Here is an 18,453-nt window from a genome sequence, read left to right on the forward strand (position 1 = left end):
ATCTTTTTAGTCTTTTTGGACAAATGTCTGGTAACATGAAAATTAGCATTTCTTCATCTGATCTATAAGCATTTTACTCAAATGACAAAGTTCTTCATGGTCAAGATTATCTCATTTTCTTGGCACTCCACATCAACTAGCAAAGCAAAAACATGGCATGAAGATCACAGTACTTGTTTGCCACGACCCAGCAATTCTCCTAAGTACACACTCAGAAGAACCGGAAGCAGAGGCTCAGATACTTGCACATGCACATTCGTAACAGCGCTAATCACAGTAGTCAAAGGTTAAAAACAAACCAACTGGTTCATTAACGGATGAAGGGATTTTTTTTTTTAATTTTATAAGAATGTGAGTTTATTTGAAACAAACTGAATACAGTTGCTGGGAAGCAAGATCTCACATGCTCCCAATGAACGAACTTTCTTTTAATGAGGTACAGACATACAATGGAATATTATTCAGCCATAAAAGAGAAAGAATTCCGATATGCAACAGCATGGGTGAACCCTGAAAGCAGTCTGCTAAGTGAAATAAGCCAGATGCAAAAATAAATAAATAAAAATTTGTAATTCCACTTATACGAGGTACTAGAATAGGCAAATTCATAAAACGGAATAGAAGTTGCCATGGATGAGGGTGAAAGAATAGGGGAGTATTGTTTAATGGGGTCCGAGATTATTTGAGATGCTGAAAAAGTTCTGAAGATAGATACTGGTGATGGTTGTATAATGTTATGAATGTACTTAATGCCACTCAAATGGCAATTTATATCATGTATATTTCACCACAAATACACAAAAATCTTGTTTGAAAAATAAGATGGCCAGGAGCACCAACTTGTAGAATACTGTGAATATATAAAAAGAAGAGAGAAAAAGGTAACTGGTATATCCATAGGTCATCCACTCACTGGTTCAACAAACATAAACAAAGTGTCACCTCTCTGCCTGGTACTATACTTAAACCTTGAGGATGTAAAGTGAATACAATTGACCCCAACTTTGCCCTAAGGGACCGTAAGAGTCTAGTAGATGCACATAAACTGAATTTGGATTCAACTACTGAAATTAAATTCACTAGAATAATAAAATAGAAACTAGATGATCACATGGCAAGAAATGAGTGAGTAGGGGGGAATAAGGGCCTTAGAAGTGGTAGGTAATTCGTGAAGAAACATTGCCAAATTAACCTGGTTATTTTAATGGCTCAGAAAGACTTACTCATAAAAATAATTCACTTACAAATATTTTAAAAGTTTTAATGATTCATTAAAAGAACAGATTTAGAAAGCAATTCTTACTTTAACTTTTCTACATACAATAAACCAGCTAATGAAGTATAATTGACCCTTGAACAAGGAGGGGGTTTAGGATGAAACCCCCCCAACTCCACACAGTCCAAAATCCATGTGTAACTTTTTATCCCCATTAGTCTCAGAGATGGGGGGGGGGGAGGAGAAGCATCAACTTGTTCCACTTAGTTGTTCCATTTAGTTGGGCGCACACTGCTCACTTCTGATATGTGACCTGACCCAGGATCAAACCTGTGACCTCGGTACACCGGGACAATGCTCTAGCCACTAAACAACCCCCCAGGATCCCACGTATAACTTTTGACTCCACAGAAACTTAACTACTAATATCCTGCTGCTCCTAGAAGCCTACTGACATAGACAATTAACAGGTATTCTATGTGTTATATGTTATTACATACTGCATTCTTAAACTAAAATAAGCCAGAGAAAATAAAATGTTATAAAGAAAATACATTTACAGTATTTATTGCCTATAATGGGACCAACGCAGTTCAAAGCCATGTTGTTTGAGAGTCAACGGTAGTCCTTAGAAACTCAAGGCTGGAGGCACTTGTTCTAATAAATAACTGATCTTTACATTCCCTTCGCACAAAACTTATGGGAATACCATACAGCTTTCTCACCCACTGCCTTTAACTCAAAATAGAAGCCTAAGTCCTCATTTTCTTAAAAGACTTTATTTATTCATTATAGAGAGGGGAGAGAGAGAGAGAAGGGGGGAGGATCAGGAAGCATCAACTCCCATATGTGCCTTGACCAGGCAAGCGCAGGGTTTTGAACCGGCAACCTCAGTGTTTCCAGGTTGACGCTTTATCCACTGCACCACCACAGGTCAGGCAAAGTCCTCATTTTCTTTTTTTTTTTTTTTTAAATGTTCTTTTTATTAATTTTTAGAGAGGAGAGAGAGAGTGAGAGAGAGAGAGAGAAGGGGGAGGGAGGAGCAGGAAGCATCAACTCCCATATGTGCCTTGACCAGGCAAGCCCAGGGTTTCAAACCGGCGACCTCAGAGTTCCAAGTCGAGGCTTTATCCACTGCGCCACCACAGGTCAGGCAAAGTCCTCATTTTCAACAAGTAGAACTATACCCAAATACATCCTACACATCTTGCACTTAAACCACGTGCCTCCTACACCAAAAACTTGGGAGGAAAATGAATAAGAAAACATCTTTCTGAGGCTTGGGCCCCAGAGGGTCCACTACTGACTTTCAATTGCCCAATCTTTTGCATAGGATTTCAGCAGCTCACAGACCACGGAAGCGCAAGGGAAGAATTTTTAATTATGTCCTTTAAACTACAGAAAAAAAAGATATATCAGGTCTCCAATCCAGTCACCTTTTATCAAGGCAAGCTCTCTGGGCACTTGATTAAATGCCATTATATTAGAATAAATTCATAGCTCACTGACTTAAAATTTATACTTTTAATGAGGTATATACTGAAAGAAAATTTACCACCTGATCTGAACAATGGCATCACCATGAGGCCCAAATTATCAAGGCCCTCCTCTTAGCAGCTCAAATCAAATACAGTCTCGGCTTACTTGAATACCCAGGCTGTTCACCCATGGCTCAAGTTAAGGCCTATTCTAGGTGAGCCCAGCCACGGCCAACCCACCGCTGAATGAACGACTTGCTGGTTCAACCCTTACCTGTTGCTATGCTTGGACTTTTCTCGGTCCTTCTCCTTGTCCTTCTTGTGCTCTTTGTGCCGGTGTTCCCGATCTTTGTGTTTATCTTTGTGTTTATGAGAATCTGCAACCATAAGAGATGAGTCAGTTAAAAGGAGTCATGAGCTACCTCCTGCCTGCCTACCTTGACAAGCTGGTCAAGAAGCACAATGACAGGATTCAAATGGCATTTGTAACCCACGTCTTGGTTTTAGAGGCAGGGTAATCTTGGAAGGGTCCACTGGAAGGAAAGAATTCGAACACAAGGCAGCCCATTACCTTGACCTTAAATCCAAGGTGTGTTACGAATGTGCAGGTGGGAAGAGGAAACAATTCTACTATGAAAGGAATCAACAATTTGTCATTCTTTTCCTACATCTGGTACTATGAAGACTAAGCTATAAATGAAACAAACGAATAAATCTTGAACGCTGACTTTCAAGATCAGACAGTTATCTATATAATGTGTTGGAAAAACCAAACCTCAAGAGATGTATTTTTAAATCAACTTTATTGAAGTATAATTTCTAAGCAGTAAAATATACAAGTTTCAATATTACATGACCACACCCCTAGCTATATGAATGTCTCATCTCACAGAGATAGGAACAACATAATAATATGTATATAAGGTATCAGCAGTGGGGATGAAACTCAATCTTCCATATACAGAAGGCTACAACTTCTACAAGTCTCAAATCTAACTTTAAACTGCTGAGTCAATCCAATATACAAAGTTGGTGGTCCTTGATTATGTGAGAGCAATAAAAGCCCCCAATTACTTTTACTCCAAACTAAGCACTATTGGTTAAACTCATAATAATGACAAAACATGCCACCAGCAGCACAAGCCAGAATGAAGTCTGTGCTGTTTGCTTTTGTTTATAGGCTAGATTTAACAAACAAGAAACAGAACATTATGATCTGCTATTATGGCCCAAGGGTATAACAGGGAGATAACACAAAAACAAATATGTATGAAAAAGACTAGGAAGAACAGACTCTTTTTAGTATAGTAGAAACTGCTACTGTAGTTATGTTTGGGTGGTAAATTTATGACTTGATTTTTTGGTATAGATACTTTGTCTTTTACAATCTTTCCCCATGAGAATCACTCTTATAATAAAACATGAAGTTGTTTTTTTTTACATTACCAAGACTTTAATAATTTACTTTGACAAGTACTAGTGTCCACAAGGAAAACACAGTTTAATTCATTAAAATGCACTAAATTTGCCTGACCTGTGGTGGCGCAGTGGATAGTGTCAACCTGGAATGCTGAGGCTGCTGGTTCAAAACCTTGGGCTGCCTGGTCAAGGCACATATGGGAGTTGATACTTCCTGCTCATCCCTCCTTCTCTCTCTCTCTCTGTCTCTTTCTCTCCCTCTCTCCCCCCTCTTTAAAATGAGTAAATTTAGCCCTGGCTGGTTGGCTCAGCAGTAGAGCGTTGGCCTAGTGTGCAGAGGACCCGGGTTCGATTCCCGGCCAGGGCACACAGGAGAAGTGCCCATTTGCTTCTCCACCCCTCCACTGCGCTTTCCTCTCTGTCTCTCTCTTCCCCTCCCGCAGCCAAGGCTCCATTGGGGCAAAGATGGCCCGGGCGCTGGGGATGGCTCTGTGGCCTCTGCCTCGGGTGCTGGAGTGGCTCTGGTCGCAATGTGGCGACGCCCAGGATGGGCAGAGCGTCGCCCCCTGGTGGGCAGAGCGGCACCCCTGGTGGGCGTGCCGGGTGGATCCTGGTCGGGCGTGTGCGGGTGTCTGTCTGACTGTCTCTCCCTGTTTCCAGCTTCAGAAAAATGAAAAAAAAAAAAAAAGAGTAAATTTAAAAAAACTTTAAAAAAAATAAAATGCACTAAATTTAAAGAATGAGGAAACTAAAGTAAAAGATAAATTAAACGTAATTCCAGGTAGGTTTCAGATAATCAGTCTGCCAACAACACTATCTTCTTAAATGCACAAACCTTCAAAATTGATTTTAAAGCCTGGTCCCAAGACTTTAAAGGGATCCCTCCTGAACGCCAAAACCATGTAAACAATGAAATTACCAACTGACAGGGACACTGCAGAGATGATCTGCACTAGTAAACTGATGGACAAATACCCGCCAAAGCGGTGTATGGAATATGGAAGCATTTCAGCATAAATGATCGCTGGAATTTCTTTTAAAATACCCTCAAGTGAAAAAAAGAGAGGGGGGAGAGATCTGGAGATGGATAAACAAGAATGGCAAAAGGTTGAGAGTTACTGAGATGGACGGATGTGATACATAGTTCAGTATACTACTCTCTCTACTGCTATATATGCTTGAAACTATTCACAATAGAAGTTTAAGCTTCTTTCCTTCTAATCCGTTATTTTTTCTTAGTATATAAGGGAGCATTAAGGAGAAGACTAGCCTAGTCCAACAGAGGATTTGTGTCAAAGGAACAGTAAGAGATAAAGTAATAGATAAAATTAACCCAAGAGTCAGGGTGTCCTACCCTTAGGATAACAAGAAGCCACTTCAAGCAGAAAAGGAACAAAATAAAAGCCATCCTTAAGGAAGATTAATTGACGGACAGTGTGGGTAAGAAGGTAAAAGCAGAGCAACTACGAGTGCTTTTTTAGGCAGTCCAGAAAAAAAGAGATAGCAGGGCTGTGCAGGAAGGAGGAAATCTAAAAGTGGAATTAGAATGCAGTCCAGAAACTCACGGGCTATGTGTAAGAAATGAATGCAGGAGAAGGGTCAAAGACTGGTGTCCCTGTGACTAGGAGACAAGCTGGCTTTGAAGACAGAAAGTTGTGCAGAAAAAGGGGAGAAGGGAAAAGACTGGAAAAAGAATGAAACTCACTGAGTCACACTGTATTTAAGGTAGCAGTGGGACATCTGACTAAAGATGATGGTCAGAAGAGAAGCCAGTAAGGGAACAAGTGAAGCCAAAGAGCACACTGATCTGTGTCCCTCATGGTGACAATGCTTGCAGATACCTGACTAATGGCCTTGAAGATTAATTTTAGTACCTACTCTTTCCCCTTAACTGGAATTCATCTAAGAACAAATACTGTTAAAATGCTTTGGAGAAAGTATCTTGCCACTTCAAGTTATGGGTTAAATGCAGAAGGAACTGTGTTGAACTTGGCGGACAGATTTAGAAATGAAAGATGCAAACCACTGCATATTAAATCACCAGAATACCTCATTCACTGTGAATTCAGGTCACCTAATAACTACCCGATAACAACTGTTCCAAATCCTAGGATTCAAACATTCGAGATGAAAACCTGGGAAGAAGACTCCTGAAATTAGGCAGCCTTGAGAAGACAGGGGACTTTAACAACTAATTCCTTTCACTTTAACTTAGCTGGAGTTAACTCCATAAGGATAGGTAAGTAAATGAATAGAGACAACAGGAATCAACATCTTTTGTTATTGTTATTTTAAGTGTTCTTTGAGGCTAACAAAGATTTTAAGTTAACAAAAGAAAAGGAAACCTTTTACTACTGGATTCAGAATTATATTCTAAGGTCTAATGCAGTCTACAACCATTTAAAATGTATTCCTAATGTAAAGTAGTACAACCATTATGGAAGAAAGTATGGTGGTTCCTCAAAAAACTGAAAATAGAACTACCTTATGACCCAGCAATCCCTCTACTGGGTATATACCCCAAACTCAGAAACATTGATACGTAAAGACACATGCAGCCCCATGTTCATTGCAGCATTGTTCACAGTGGCCAGGACATGGAAACAACCAAAAAGCCCGTCAATAGATGACTGGATAAAGAAGATGTGGCACATATACACTATGGAATACTACTCAGCCATAAGAAATGATGATATTGGATCAGTTACAGCAAAATGGTGGGATCTTGATAACATTATACGAAGCGAAATAATCAGAAAAAAACAGGAACTGCATTATTCCATACGTAGGTGGGACATAAAAGTGAAACTAAGAGACACTGATAAGAGTGGGTGGTTACGGGGGGAGGGGGGAGAGGGAGAGGGAAAGGGGGAGGGGCACAAAGAAAAATAAATAAATGAAATGTATTCCTAAATCCAAAACATCCTGTTGAAGATTTATCAGACATGGACTCTGCCCTCAAGGAATTTACAACCCAAGAAGGTCATAATTAAGATATGGATCCAACAGCTAGGGCCCAAGGCACTCAAGGAAAAAGGGCACAAATATAATTGCCAAAACCATACCAGAGTGCTTAACAATCACTGTCCCATTCAATTTTCTTCGCACTTGCACAACAAGGAAACACCATCCCCACTTCGTAGAAGGTAACAGTAATAGCGAGCCCTTTCCCAGTGTGTACTCTGCGAAAGGCACCCTTCCCCTCTGCTTTCCACAGCACTTCCAGTTTTCACAACTCTTGAGTGGTAACAATTCACCAAACCTGACACTTTTTGCCTCTTAACATCTCTGAAAAGGTACATGTAGTTCATATGATCCCCATGGAAGGGGAATTTAACAATATCTAAAACTAATTTATACACTTTCTTTTGATCCAGCAATTTAACTTGTAGATACACTTCCAAGGCAGAAGATTTAAGCTGGTTTACGTATACATGAAGGCAGAGAAAATTAAGTCAGCAAAGGAAACTTTTAAATTATATTCTTGCTGGAATGGATTAAAATTCCTTTCCTCCTCCGGAATTCTCAAATGTCAAGTGATTGACATTAAAGTAACAGTGTTTTTATTGCATCATGATGCTCCTATATTTAGAAACTATGAAAAACCTCTTATGGAGGTTACAGACCTTTTCCCAAATGTCTACACATGAAACATGTGGGTGGCATTACCTCCATCTCTTACATGATGGCAGAATTTTCTACTCCTGACCTGCTATTTTTCAATAAGGGTAGTGAGGCAATTTGAAAAGTCTCAAAAGTAAAAAAAGGCAGTGTGTAGTCAACACAGGCTCCCTGGAAGAGGCAGAATTCGAGCTAAATCCTACCAGAGGCTAAGAGGAAGTCAGTGAAGCAGAGCAAGAAGAAAGGCATTATTGGCACATAAGCCACAAAAAGCAACTACCTATTATTATTGTTGTTGCTGAAATACTGATCTTGTCATGATTGAGTAAAATGAAGTGAGATCTGCTTCCTGCCAGTGAGGAGATAGCAGAGCTGATTTTTGTCGGGGGCATATTAAAAAAGGGAATTCCAGAGTTATATTCTATTTGGCTATCTAAAGGCATATTTCCCAAAAGCAATTTCTTAAAAAAAAAAAAAAGATACAGATAAACTAATGCTTCTTGTAGCTTTGGAGTCCTAATCCTCTAGATATAAGAGAAATATAATACCTACTATAATACCTAGGAATAAGAAACTTCAGTATCAAATAAGTCCAGCAAAACTTGATCCAACTGTTATAAAGTCCCTGAAAGCTGGCATAATCCCCGTATGACAATGAAGCTGCAGGTTTGGAAAACAGGTAAAGAGTCAGCCCCAGGTAGCCACCAAATCAGTGTCAAACCAGTATAAGATGAAGAGTTCACCGCCACAGGGGAATCAGATACATACACAAAAGTAAAGAAAGTCAAGTCCATAAAACACTTCATTAAATATGTTTAAGAGTGATGGGGTTAGCACAAAAGACCATGGCTAACCCACTGTGTTGATTCGAGATAGCAGAGAGCAGCAGAGGATGGCAGAAGGGACCTCTAAAGAAAGCCAACTGGTTCAAATGAGTGAAAAGATCTGATTCAAATCCTTGTTCTAACACCTACTATATGACCTTAGGTAAAAGTCACTTAACTACTGGGTCTATAAGTAGGCAGTATAGGTCAGTTGATTAGAGCATTATCCTGAAACACCAAGGTCCCAAGGTTGTGGGATCAATTACTGGGTCTGGGCACATACAGAAAGAAACCAATGAATGCATAACTAAGTGGAACAACAAACGAATGCTTACTTCCTTCTCTTCTCCCCCCTTCCTTTCTCTGTCTCTCTAATATCAATGATAATAATATAAATCTTCAAATCGCTATTCACCACTGATTTGATAACTGTGCCCTCTACAGTAGATGAAAAAATGAGCTCAGAATATTTAAGTGACCTTAAAGAATTTTATTTCAAATTATGTATATGGTTGTATAATTCCTGGCTAATCTCCATAAAATGACAAAAATGTTGACAACTGTCAATAAAATACAATTACTGAACCCTCTTCATGATTAATTTACATAGAACTGAACTGAGCCTACTCAATCATTCCAAATAACTCAGAGGTCAGGCGCTATCCATGTACTTAAGACAGCAACCATGCCCATTCACCTTGTCCGGCCAGCCAGTGACAGAGAAAAGGCTTCCTGGTTTTCTTTTCTGCACATGGACCCAGAAAAGAAAAGCACTAGTCAGGAAAGAAGTAAAACTTTGGCCTGCTCTAATAATCCCATACCCAGAAGCCTAAAAAACCTACAGGTTTTAAGGGTCACACTGATAACCAACCAGTTTACGCCCCCCAGGTATAAAAACACTTGCATTAGTGTAGCTGCAATCAGGGGGCTAACAAAGTTGCCAGACCTATTCCACCCAGGGTCTCTAATGCAATCACAATTCAATGCATGAGTAGTAAACATTTACACTTTTTAAGCGAGAAAAGGCTAAGAATGACAAAGATTACTGATCATTTTATCACTCCACCATTCTTTTAAATGGTTAGGATAATCAGAACAGAGTAAGCAAAAGCAAAGAGTACTTCGCTTTTTTATAAACAGAGACTTTTCTGTATAAAAGAGGGGCTCTTTGCCATGTTTTGAGCCAGACCTCTTACACTGACTTTTGACAACAGGTTTGAGGCTTAAAGCAGCTGTGTAACATGACAGGCTCTTCCTCCAAAGACAGTCATCAAGTCGTGTGGAGGAGGAGCCCACACACTTTGGGAAGCTGTCTTTCCCAAAGAGGTACTCTTAACACAACTTTGTCAACGATAACTCTTGCTAATCTCTGGCACACAAATACAACACTGGAACCATTTGGGTGAAGAAATGAATTTTCTAAAGAAGGTATCACCTGCCCATTACTAAATCACTTCTACTGGGATGAATGCTTGCCTCTTCTCCTCCCTCCCTGACCTTCATTCAAACCCATGGATGCCACATCCAAGCTGGAGTTTAAACAAAATCAACATTTCTACTTAACACTCTACACTTTAAAAGAAGACTGTTTTTGTCTAAGACAGATAGCAAGCTGGTCTCTGTGATAAAGATTGGCATCCGGGAGTGTGGTCAGTATCAGGGATGTGCAAATCTCCCCAGGAACTTAATGCCAAACTAAAAGCAGTCAAGAAAACTGAAAGCCCTTAACTGGAAGGGGGGAGGGTTGAGGGGTGAAACAATTCTACTCTTCCTGCTTCCCTCTCCCCTACACAGCTGTCCAAATTCAGACTCTATCAATGCTGGTCTACTTTCAATCCAGGACACCCAGTCTGTGGTCCATCTTCATAGTGACTGACTTCATTTGTAGCCCATAGAAGAGTCCTAATCAATACAATATTTTACAGAAATTCATTTCCAAAATTCCAGGGCATGGCTGACAGTCTTTCAAGGTAAACTGGTCAGAGGTTGTTGTGGCTAAAAGATCAGAAAACTCCAGAATTTAAAAGAAAATTGCTGGGAGGATTCATCTTTAAAAACTAGCAAGCAAACAAACAAAAATATACCCTTAAAACTCAAAAATGGCCCTGGCCGGTTGGCTCAGTGGTAGAGCATCAGCCTGGCATGCAGAAGTCCCAGGTTCGATTCCCAGCCAGAGCACACAGGAGAAGCGCCCATCTGCTTCTCCACCCCTCCCTCTCTCCTTCCTCTCTGTCTCTCTCTTCCCCTCCCGCAGCTGAGGCTCCATTGGAGCAAAGATGGCCCGGGCGCTGGGGATGGCTCCTTGGCCTCTGCCCCAGGCGCTAGAGTGGCTCTGGTCGCAACAGAGCGATGCCCCGGAGGGGCAGAGCGTCGCCCCCTGGTGGGCGTGCCGGGTGGATCCTGGTCAGGCGCATGCGGGAGTCTGTCTGTCTCTCCCCATTTCCAGCTTCAGAAAAATACAAAAAAAAAAAATTAAAAAAACAAACCTCAAAAATGAGAGAAGGAACTAGTAACATTTCCAATTTTTAAAGTCCAGATTACCATGTGTTCTTCCCAAATGTGCATTGTATATAATAAACAAGACCTTTTGTCATGGACAGATTTGTTCGTTATTGAAACTAATGGGGTTCACTCACTAGGGACCTAGTACTCTCAAGCTAAGAAAAACAAAACAAACAAAAACCTCCTGCTGAGAAGATGGCATCTGGAACTAGAAATATTTATTTTTCTCCCTTTAAGGAAGATGGGGTTCACCACTGTCATGCAAGTATCTGTTGGGTGCCAACTGTGCGCCAGACATTGCTGTAAGGGTAGGCACACAGCAGAAACCTGGGCCAGCCTCTGCCTCATGGCACCCCGAGCATTAATGCCGACCCAACAGCCACTGTTGTTCAGGGAGGAACTTGGAAAAGAGGCTGAAGGAGATCTCCCAGAACTGCCCAAGTTTCCTTGGACAGAGGTGGCTCTGTTAAGTTCTACAGTCAGACTTCAATGTCACAGTCATAACGACCTTCATAAGGACTTATGGAGGCCAAGACAAAGAAAGGGTCACATTTAATCACATAAAAGTTGCCGTTTACTTAAGTCTTTCTCCTCAATATTCAATGCAAGGTAGAATGTCAACATCAGAAACTTCAAGTACCCTGCATAAAAAGACTCCTAGTTGCTCAGCATTTTCAATTTTGTTTGTATCAGCTCGGCAGCACAACTTCACATTTCTAAAACCTGTCACATTTTCCAAAGTGTCTACATATTCAGTAGAAATGTCACAAACTAACTTAAAAAGACTTGAGAACCTATCTTGTTTCTTAAACATCAGCAACTCTATGAGCTGTGGCCAGATGTTGTCCTACTAAGGGCCCAGTCTTGCAAAAGGATTGCTTTAGGCCTCAATACCTCTCAAAGAAAGGGTTAAATGGTCAGAGGACCTTTGCTCTCCCAGGCCACTTCCACATTTAAATTTCTTTGGCTCTTTTAGAGATTTTATTATTATTATTTTTGCATTTTTCTGAAGCTGGAAACGGGGAGAGACAGTCAGACAGACTCCCACATGCGCCCAACCGGGATCCACCCGGCACACCCACCAGGGGGCGACGCTCTGCCCATCCGGGGTGTTGCTCTGTCGCGACCAGAGCCTGAGGCAGAGGCCACAGAGCCATCCCCAGCGCCCGGGCCATCTTTGCTCCAATGGAGCCTTGGCTGCGGGAGAGGAAGGAGAGGGGGAGGGGTGGAGAAGCAGATGGGCGCTTCTCCTGTGTGCCCTGGCCGGGAATCGAACCCGGGACTTCTACATGCCAGGCCGACACTCTATCACTGAGCCAACTGGCCAGGGCTACTTTTAGTGCTTTTACAACACTACAATTACCTTGGTCTTTCAGCCGCTCTGGGCTATGCACCCTACTTTAATTTATAGCCTTCTCTCCCAACCCACTCCTCCCATTATTCTCCTAAAATTCAAGTTCATTTTCTTTTCTTCCTCTGGTTCTCATTCCCAGGGGCCAGTAAATTATATTTTTTAAAAATTCAGATTTAAGTGACAGTACTACCAAACTGTCTTCAAAAAATGTGTTACCTAATTAACTATAAGGTTTTCTGAGCTGAAGTTTCTAGACCAAATTAGGGGCCAGAACAAGCTTCTCACTGTTATATAATTTTGCCAAGAACTAAATGACATTATTTTAAGTGTCAATTCCACTTTCTAACAGTAAGAAGACATCCTTAGAGCAACTCCAAGTCTTTTATGTAAAAATGTCCTGGTGCGGACCTAGCTTAATCATTTCTCTGCTCGGATCCTCTTTCTAATCTGTAACATGACCTCTACCGGCTGGCCCCTTACACTTCCAGTCACAAGAATTCTATGGCCTTTAAAAATTGTTTTAGTTCTCTAAAAATCAATCAAATCCATAAAAAAAATTTCAATTGTTTTAATTCAAATGGATTAAGGTAAAAAGAAAAATTCTAAATTCTTAAGAGTATTAAGCAGTTCTTTCCTGTGTATGACATCTGGGACTTAACAGAAAGGTGTATTTTACCACAAGCTCCCCAGGTGACTATAATCTACACTGTCCAGAATCATATTTTGAAAAACCCTGCCTTGTTATTTCTTGGTCCTCTGAGTAATAAGTAATATGAACTATACTACTAGCCACCTGCAATAATAAACATGCTACTGATTTTCATGCTTCTATTTCACTTATGTCCTTTTATTATTTTTTTTAACACATTAGTTATTTAATTAGGTTCTTCATAAGAAGTGCAGACCGCCAGTTTGTGAGGCTAAATCCCATTTGCGAGAGCAAACACAGTGCGGAGGCAGCCCTGGGGCTGAGGAACAGCTTTGATTTTTGGCAGAATTTGCAAACCCACAGTTTTCTGATCAGCCTTGCACAGCTCTGTAATCTCGTATTTCTCCTCTGTGGAAGGGCTCACACTCTGGTGTCTGGGCTTGCTCAGTTCTGGAATTAAGCATCAGCGAGGTGATGGGATTTTCACACCATGATACCAATTTCGATGGAGGTGTCAATGACAAATTTCTGGTGTGTTCTCTGCATGGGAACTCAGGGACAGAGGTCCAAACACAAAGTAGCAGGCCACTGCTCAGCTGCATCAGGAAAACCACCCTGGGGCCTCTGTGGCAGCCGTTGAAGATGCTCAGAATGGTCCCGAGAGTGATGCTGGCTGCAGTTTTCTCGCAGGCACACTGACAGAAGGGTTCCCAGTCCTGGCCTGACATCTGCGAAGGCACATCCTCAGTAGGACAGTAGCTAGGCACTTTGCTATGTTTAACCCCTTGCGTACCATTCTGTTGCCACTACCTGGTTTGTGACAGTAGCTAAGAATTTTCTCCTTTTTCTTTTCAATCCTGGATTTTTTTGTTTTTTTTTACAGAGACAGAAAGAGAGTCAGAGAGAGGGATAGACAGGGACAGACAGACAGGAACAGAGAGATGAGAAGCATCATTAGTTTTTCGTTGCGAATTGCGACACCTTAGTTGCTCATTGATTGCTTTCTCATATGTGCCTTGACCGTGGGCCTTCAGCAGACCGAGTAACCCCTTGCTCGAGCCAGTGACCTTGGGTCCAAGCTGGTGAGCTTTTGTTCAAACCAGATGAGCCCGCGCTCAAGCTGGCAACCTCGGGGTCTCGAACCTGGGTCCTCACATCCCAGTCCGACGCTCTATCCACTGCGCCACCGCCTGGTCAGGCTCAATCCTGGATTTAGCTGTTGAATGCTTCCTCTCGTACATGGCCTTTCGGGAATCCAGAGCTGACTAGAAATACCTGCCAACTCCTCTGACCAGCACAGGGTTTCAGCTGCGGCGGGGCTTCCCCTCTCGGGCGTCTGGGCCTTGAGGTTACCCTTCTTAACCTTGCCACCAGCAACGGCCTTCCTGGCTCAGGTTTCTTCTCCTTAGTATCCAGGATCTGTTTTCCCCTGCCATCTTGCAAGATGGGAACAAGAACTAAGGTCCAGGCTTCCGGTCTGTAAGCAGTGTCTCTCTGTTCTTTAAGACAGCAGGCACAAGGTGCTGAGTCAGTCAGTTCCTGAGCATTTTATTTTTAATTTACAGCTGAGAATACTGAGTCTCTACAATTGAGGAAGAAAGAGGCTGTTCTCATCTGCTACTCTCCCAGCCCCTATGTAGGAGAAGCAAGAGCTACATAAGGGGACACAGCTACCCCAACTTAGACAAGGAGCAGGGTAGTCAGGCTCTTTAGAACAGAATCTGTTGGTTGGTTGAGCATCAGAGGGCAGAGCCATGCTTAGAGAGAAACACGTAACTGGAGTCCAGCTAGTGGAACTCGGTTGGGAAAAGACCAGAAGAAAGGCCCTGGCCGGTTGGCTCAGTGGTAGAGCGTCGGCCTGGCGTGCAGGGGTCCCGGGTTCGATTCCTGGCCAGGGCACACAGGAGAAGCGCCCATCTGCTTCTCCACCCCCCCTCCTTCCTCTCTGTCTCTCTCTTCCCCTCCCGCAGCCAAGGCTCCAATGGAGCAAAGATGGCCCGGGCGCTGGGGATGGCTCCTTGGCCTCTGCCCCAGGTGCTAGAGTGGCTCTGGTCGCGACAGAGCGACGCCCCAGAGGGGCAGAGCATCGCCCCCTGGTGGGCGTGCCGGGTGGATCCCGGTCGGCCGCATGCGGGAGTCTGTCTGACTGTCTCTCTCCCCGTTTCCAGCTTCGGAAAAATACAGGAGAAAAAAAAAAAAAAAAAAAGACCAGAAGAAAGATGAAATGAGGTTTAAGGAAGCTGCAAGCTCACAGTTACCTCTGACACAGGGCTTACAGTTTCCTTCAGAAGCCAGAGGTCACTAGGTAATAAGGGTCCTGTGAACTTCCTGTGACACACATAGGTACCACTCAGCCAAGAGAGCAACCAGCACTGCTCACCAATCCAAGGGTCAGTAAATTTTTCTGTACGGGGACAGGCAGCCGAGTCTAGGCTTTGCGGCCCACCTGACCTCTGCCGCAGGTACTGAACCCTGCCAGTGTGGACATGAACAAGCAAGGCGGCATCCCACAGACTTTATAGACACTGAAATTTGAATTTCACATAATATTCCTGTATCATGAAAGAATATTCTTTTTAAAAACTGAGGTAGCCTGGCCTGCGGTGGCACAGTGGATAGAGCTTCGACATGGAATTGCTGAGGCCACAGGTTCAAAACCCCGGGCTACCTGGTCAAGGCACATACGACAATCAATGAACAACTAAAATGAAGCAACCATGAGTTGATACTTCTCACCTTCCATCCCTCTCTCTCCTCTCTCTGTAAAATCAATAAATAAAATCTTTAAAAAAAAGTTAAAAAAAAACTTGAGGTACATTGATATATAACATTATATTAGTTTAGGTATATTTAATAGCATTCTTTTAAAAAAATTTCCCCCAATCAGTAAAAAATATAAAAGCCACTACTAGTTCATGGGCTATACAAAACAAGGCATCATTTGCAGAAGGCTGCACTGATTAATAGTGCCTGGAAACTATCCCCTGTGACCCCGTAGTGAGGTGCCTTTCTCGGCTCAGCGGGAGTGGGAAGCATCCTTCCTGCTTTGTCTACAAGGCCTTTCTGAACCCATCTGCCTCCTAACCAATACCCAGGACAAGCCTCTCCCAACTCTCTTCTTCCTTCAAACAGCTCATGAACGGCCATCCACCAATTTGACTTGAAAGCGGTGAAAAATCTACTTCTGCTCTGCAAAACTGGAGGAAGTCACATGAATGAGGATTCAGAAGGTTTTTAAAGGCCAATGCTGAGCCACTGCTAATTCTGCTTCTTAGCAGCAAGATAGTTAACTTTGTTTTTTATCCCCCCTGAAGTGGAAACAACATATTTGTTCACATACTGTTAACCACCTCCCAAGAAATTCCTTAGTAAATATGCAAACTTCAGAGATCCTTTTAAAATGTGGGGTGGAGGAATTGGCTCTAGTTAATTCTTGGTTAACAAAAAGATTTTTTTTCTTGAGTACTCAGATAAAGAGAGGTTTACTGATTTCTGGAACAAATGGCTCCAAAGCACAAGCTGAACTGCTAATAAAGAAATCACCCAGACACCCAGGGGTCTTTGCCACACAGGCAGGCAAGTGTTCCCTAAGAGGGAAAGGGTTCCACGTTAAAGTGCAGCAGGGCCTACGAGGCACTGAGAACAGCCTGGGAAGGACCCACTGTACAGAGGCGGGTGCTCCAGGAATTGAGCCTCCGGTCTGACACTACATGAGTAGTAGCTCCACAACCCAGAATTCCCAGGAGGCAAGTGAGTCACCTAGGCTCCACTTAACCTTGTTTTCTGTCATATTTAAGAACTCCAGTAGTGACACCAGATAGGCCTAGATTAGCCTCACAGCTCTGTGGGTTACTGACAAACTACACATCCTTGAGCCTCAGGGTCTTTAAAAGTTAAACCTGCCTGACCAGGCGGTGGCGCAGTGGATAGAGCGTCAGACTGGGATGCGGAAGACCCAGGTTCAAGACCCTGAGATTGCCAGTTTGAGCGCAGGCTCATCTGGCTTGAGCAAAAAGCTTGGACCCAAGGTCGCTGGCTCGAGCAAGGGGTTACTCGGTCTGCTGAAGGTCCACGGTCAAGGCACATATGAAAAGCAATCAATGAACAACTAAGGTGTCGCAATGCACAACGAAAAACTAATGATTGATGCTTCTCATCTCTCTGTTCCTGTCTGTCTGTCCCTGTCTATCCCTCACTCTGACTCTCTGTCTCTGTAAAAAAATAAAAAACAAAACAAAAAAAATTTTTTTTTAAGTTAAACCTAATAAACCTCTGAGCCTCAGTTTCTTCAAAAGTAAAGTAGAGACAGGAAATGTTCAAATTATTGGCTATTTCATCCCTATTCCATTTCTTCTCCCCAACCCCAAGATAACTGATGGAAATTTGAAGCTAAAGCTGAAGGACACCGGATCCGTTCCTGGTGGTTGAGCAGTCTACTCAAGGTGTCGTCTGAGACCTCCTGTGCCCACTATCTCAGGGGTCCTCAGACTACCACCTAGCTAACTGTGGGCCAGACTGCTTGTAAGTACGACGCAGCCTGCTTTGAACATGTAAATGAGGAAGACTCAAAGGGATGTAAGAGCTGAGCTCTGAGCCAATGAACTGTCAGCAGCACCTTTGGTGACTTAACCTCCTGAGTGCTGTCTCTGGCCTTACGGTCTTAGATTATCACTTATTACAGAATACAATTTAACAAATACATATTTAACTTCTTGTTATAGCAACATTCTAAAAACTTGTAATTTCAAATGAAGCTGTGGGCCAATACCAACCATTTTAAAGGATAAAGGTGCATAGAAATGTAAGTTCATTTGTTTTGTCACCTACAAAACAGACATGACCTGCCTCAGAGATGCTGAGCTAAAATGAGAATTCATTCAATCCACAGGGCCTTTAAATGTTCATCTTTGTGGAGTACTAAAGGGGTCAAGTGAAACAGCAAACTGGCTGAGCTCCCACCTGCTTTGGTAAACAACTTGACTCACCAGTCAGTTCCTGAGCATTTTAAGTCCTCTTAGAATGTCACCCATGCTAAGTTAATGTAAGCATACAGAGGAAGACTGTTATTCTAACTCATAACACACCACATTTACACCTGTTTTGATTTTTAAGTTCTTAGAGTCCTAGCCACCCATATTCCAAGCACAATCTAAACCTGAATCTCTTAGCTCCTACCTAAATTCTATCTAGTTATGCTGTCCAACATGATAGCTACCAGCCACATGTAGTTATTTTCATCCTAAGTAAAATAAAATTTAAAACTTAAGCTCTTCGGCTACACTAGCCACATTTCAAGGAGTCTAGGTATGGGACCCCATGAATAGAGCACTTTCCCTTCATGACAGAAAGTTCTACTGCCAGTGAAAGTTCTGTTTCTCTCAAGGTTGGCT

At 42.4% G+C, this 18,453-nt stretch overlaps 1 protein-coding gene and 1 pseudogene across 1 annotated transcript in view; both read right to left on the minus strand.

Moving 5' to 3' along the window:
• The window catches only part of TOP1 (DNA topoisomerase I), an 83,443-nt gene that overhangs the window by 49,283 nt on the left and 15,707 nt on the right, over positions 1-18,453 (minus strand). Inside the window, exon 4 of the mRNA XM_066234928.1 lies at positions 2,969-3,071. Coding sequence (XP_066091025.1) covers positions 2,969-3,071 — 103 coding nt within the window. The remainder of the gene's footprint in view (positions 1-2,968; positions 3,072-18,453) is intronic.
• Positions 13,290-15,569, minus strand: LOC136308405 (large ribosomal subunit protein eL6-like; annotated as a pseudogene).

The sequence above is a fragment of the Saccopteryx bilineata genome, chromosome 6 (genome assembly GCF_036850765.1).
Source record: "Saccopteryx bilineata isolate mSacBil1 chromosome 6, mSacBil1_pri_phased_curated, whole genome shotgun sequence".
NCBI lineage: Eukaryota > Metazoa > Chordata > Mammalia > Chiroptera > Emballonuridae > Saccopteryx > Saccopteryx bilineata.